Source organism: Propithecus coquereli, unplaced genomic scaffold (assembly GCF_000956105.1).
Source record: "Propithecus coquereli isolate 6110/MARCELLA unplaced genomic scaffold, Pcoq_1.0 Scaffold598, whole genome shotgun sequence".
NCBI classification, from domain to species: domain Eukaryota; kingdom Metazoa; phylum Chordata; class Mammalia; order Primates; family Indriidae; genus Propithecus; species Propithecus coquereli.
The window spans coordinates 835,593-838,350 of NW_012151929.1; the positions used below are offsets into that span (position 1 = coordinate 835,593).

General features: G+C 34.9%; 1 protein-coding gene across 1 annotated transcript in view; it reads right to left on the reverse strand.

Annotated features, from left to right (window-relative positions):
• GPATCH8 (G patch domain containing 8) overlaps nt 1-2,758 on the reverse strand; it is a 110,412-nt gene that overhangs the window by 53,255 nt on the left and 54,399 nt on the right. Inside the window, exons 3-4 of the mRNA XM_012659095.1 lie at nt 1,427-1,494; nt 682-768 (exon numbers count right to left, since the gene is read on the reverse strand). Of these exons, the coding sequence (XP_012514549.1) occupies nt 682-768; nt 1,427-1,453 (114 nt within the window). The 5' untranslated portion in view covers nt 1,454-1,494. The remainder of the gene's footprint in view (nt 1-681; nt 769-1,426; nt 1,495-2,758) is intronic.

Genomic DNA, 2,758 nt, shown 5'->3' on the forward strand with positions numbered 1-2,758 from the left:
TTTCCCAACTTAAGTATTGTGACCAAAATCAGCTTCTATATGATAATCTTAAATCATGCCTATTTCTTATTTTCAAATTTACCTATTTTATGGTAGAGATTAGGCACACTGTAACATCTTGAAAGGCGTGTTCCTTGGCAGCCTTTTTGAAAGCTAACTTACAACATGTTCTAAACTGCAGTTTTCAATAACTAGCCTCTTTAGAAAGGAAAATACTAAAAGAGTAAATTCAACTTGATACTTGCATAGGACAAGATGAATCTCTGCTTTAGAACTGAGTTTAATTAACAATGAACAAAAAAAGGGTCTCAATTTGTTATTCTTAAAATACTTCATCCATTAAAAAAAAGAAAAAGCAAAGCCTTATGAATTGCTATCAAGCTCTCAAAGGACTCTTAACTAACCATTTTTACTACTACTTGACTACCTACTGTATACCAGGCATTGTTTTTTCAAACACTAATGTAATCGTCCCAACAGACTTATGAGGTAGGTTTTATTTTCTCTGTAGTTTTTACAGAAGCAATAAATAAGAATGTAACAGAAACCTGAGATCTACTTAACTAATCACCACCAAATGTGAAACACACACTGTCATGAATGGAGATACTCTGCACCAAAAATGAGTATCTCTTCTTCAGTGTCAGCATCCCCCACACAAGCATGGCTTCATTTAAGTACCTTGTACTTTTGTCTCAGCTCTTCCGTGTCTTCTTTTTCCACTTCCAGGACACGGCGACGTTCGGTAGCATCTTCAGCATAATCAAGCTTGACAAAAAACAGATACAATTAGTTTTAATTCCTAAAGTACCCCAAAATTAGCTATGAAAAAGTTATTTACACAATTATAGTATTGTTTGAAAACAAAAAAACCTTTCTATTTTGCTCAGCTACTGCTTGCTTTATTGTCACCCCACAGAGAAAACAGCATGCAAAATAGTTCACTAATCCTTTTATGCTGATAGTTTCTAATAGGCACATCTATGGATAACAGACCTCTCACTTCACTGTTCACTGCCAAAGAATTAAGAGTAAAGAGAAAATATTTTAGGCAATGAAAAGCAGGTATCACTGATGACAGCTGTACACAATTGTATAAGGGCAAAGCTTCTATCACAGCAAATATTTAAAGAGTTCAGCAACAGTGGCTACCAAAACAAGCACCAGGGCCTGATCTTGCCTTGCTGTATAACCCTGGGCAAACCACTTCTTTATGCCCCAGTTGAAACAAGGGCATTATTTACATCCTATTTGCCTCAAAAATAGCACTAAATGAGAATGTAAAATACATTTTTTAGTTGCTCAAAGAAAAATATTGAAACCACATCTCATCTGATTAATGTATTCTTGCACTGGCATCTGAATTTGGAATTAATATCAATTTTAAATATTCCATAAAACTCATGAGTTAATGAGATCAATTTACCTCCATTTCCATACGGCCCATGCCCATGACATCATACTTGACAACGATTGGAATGGGATCTGTTCTCCCTGTAACAGGAACACATAATCAAGGTAAAATGCCAAGCCAAGCCAACAGCTCACTTTACACATTGGGTTTGGGTGGTTAGAGATCTTGCCTTGGAGTGCAGAGACCAGAAAGCTACAGTGAACCAAACACAAGCCATTCTCACAGCTTACACCCAAACCTTCCTTTCCTAGTTTAAACCCAACTAACCACCTTGATTGACCTTCCATTTGGGATAGTTCTTGATTACTATGGTAAAATTAAATTAATAAGTAATGCAAAAAGCAATTCTAAGCAATGGCACCAGGAGGTTCAAATTTTTAAACTTTAGAAGTTCCTTTTTAAAAAGATCCCTGAATAACTTCCCATCAAGAATCACTTCGCTCTGTCCACTGATATCCTCCCTCCCCCACACTTTTTAAACTGGTAATAAATATCTCAACTGACATGCTTAAATCGAAAAGGCACATATTCAAACATGATGCAGTATGCTAAATTGTTTTGTTTTTAAGAGATGCTGTACAATTAAATGGGACTGTGAAAAGTTTAAAGAAAAATGTCCTTAGGGACAAAGAATAGTTTTACTTTTAAACTGGTGCTCTGAAGTCCCATTTCCTAGTGTGGATGTAACACTAGTTGTGGTAATTGGTAAGCTGTGAAAAGGACTAGTTGCGAAGAAAATTGACTTTAAACTAATTGATCTATGCTGGAGATTTTTAAAATAAATGTATATTTAATCCACTCATAACCAGCCAAACAAAGCAAAATGGGGCAGACAAGCACTTTACTACCACAGCTGTTTTACATCACAACTTGCGCTTTTTATTGTGATGTAAGCCCACTGGAAAGAGGACTTACCTTATCCGTTGTACACCTTTAGTGAAAAAACACAATGTTTACTTCCCTTATCATTTCACTCAGGCTGGTGTAAACAATTGGTTTTTTGTTGTTGTTATACACACATATATATTATACCTTTGGGCTAAACACTGAGTTTTGTCAGGCTAATCTAAGGTGCTACCAAAAAAAAAAATATTTTTTAAATAAATGCCATGATCATGACTGGTTTTGGTCCTGCATAAAAAAGAGGAAAGAAACCATTTTCAAAATAACCAGCAACTGCCTGTATCCAGTTGCTCTGTATTTGTGGGATTAATTTTTTGTCTTTAAGATGTAATGAAAAACAAATTCAGAAGTTTTACTTATCACCAATATCCCATTATTGTTTTTAAACAATAAATAGGGAGATAACAATTACCATAAATAGGGAGATAATAATTATCACAG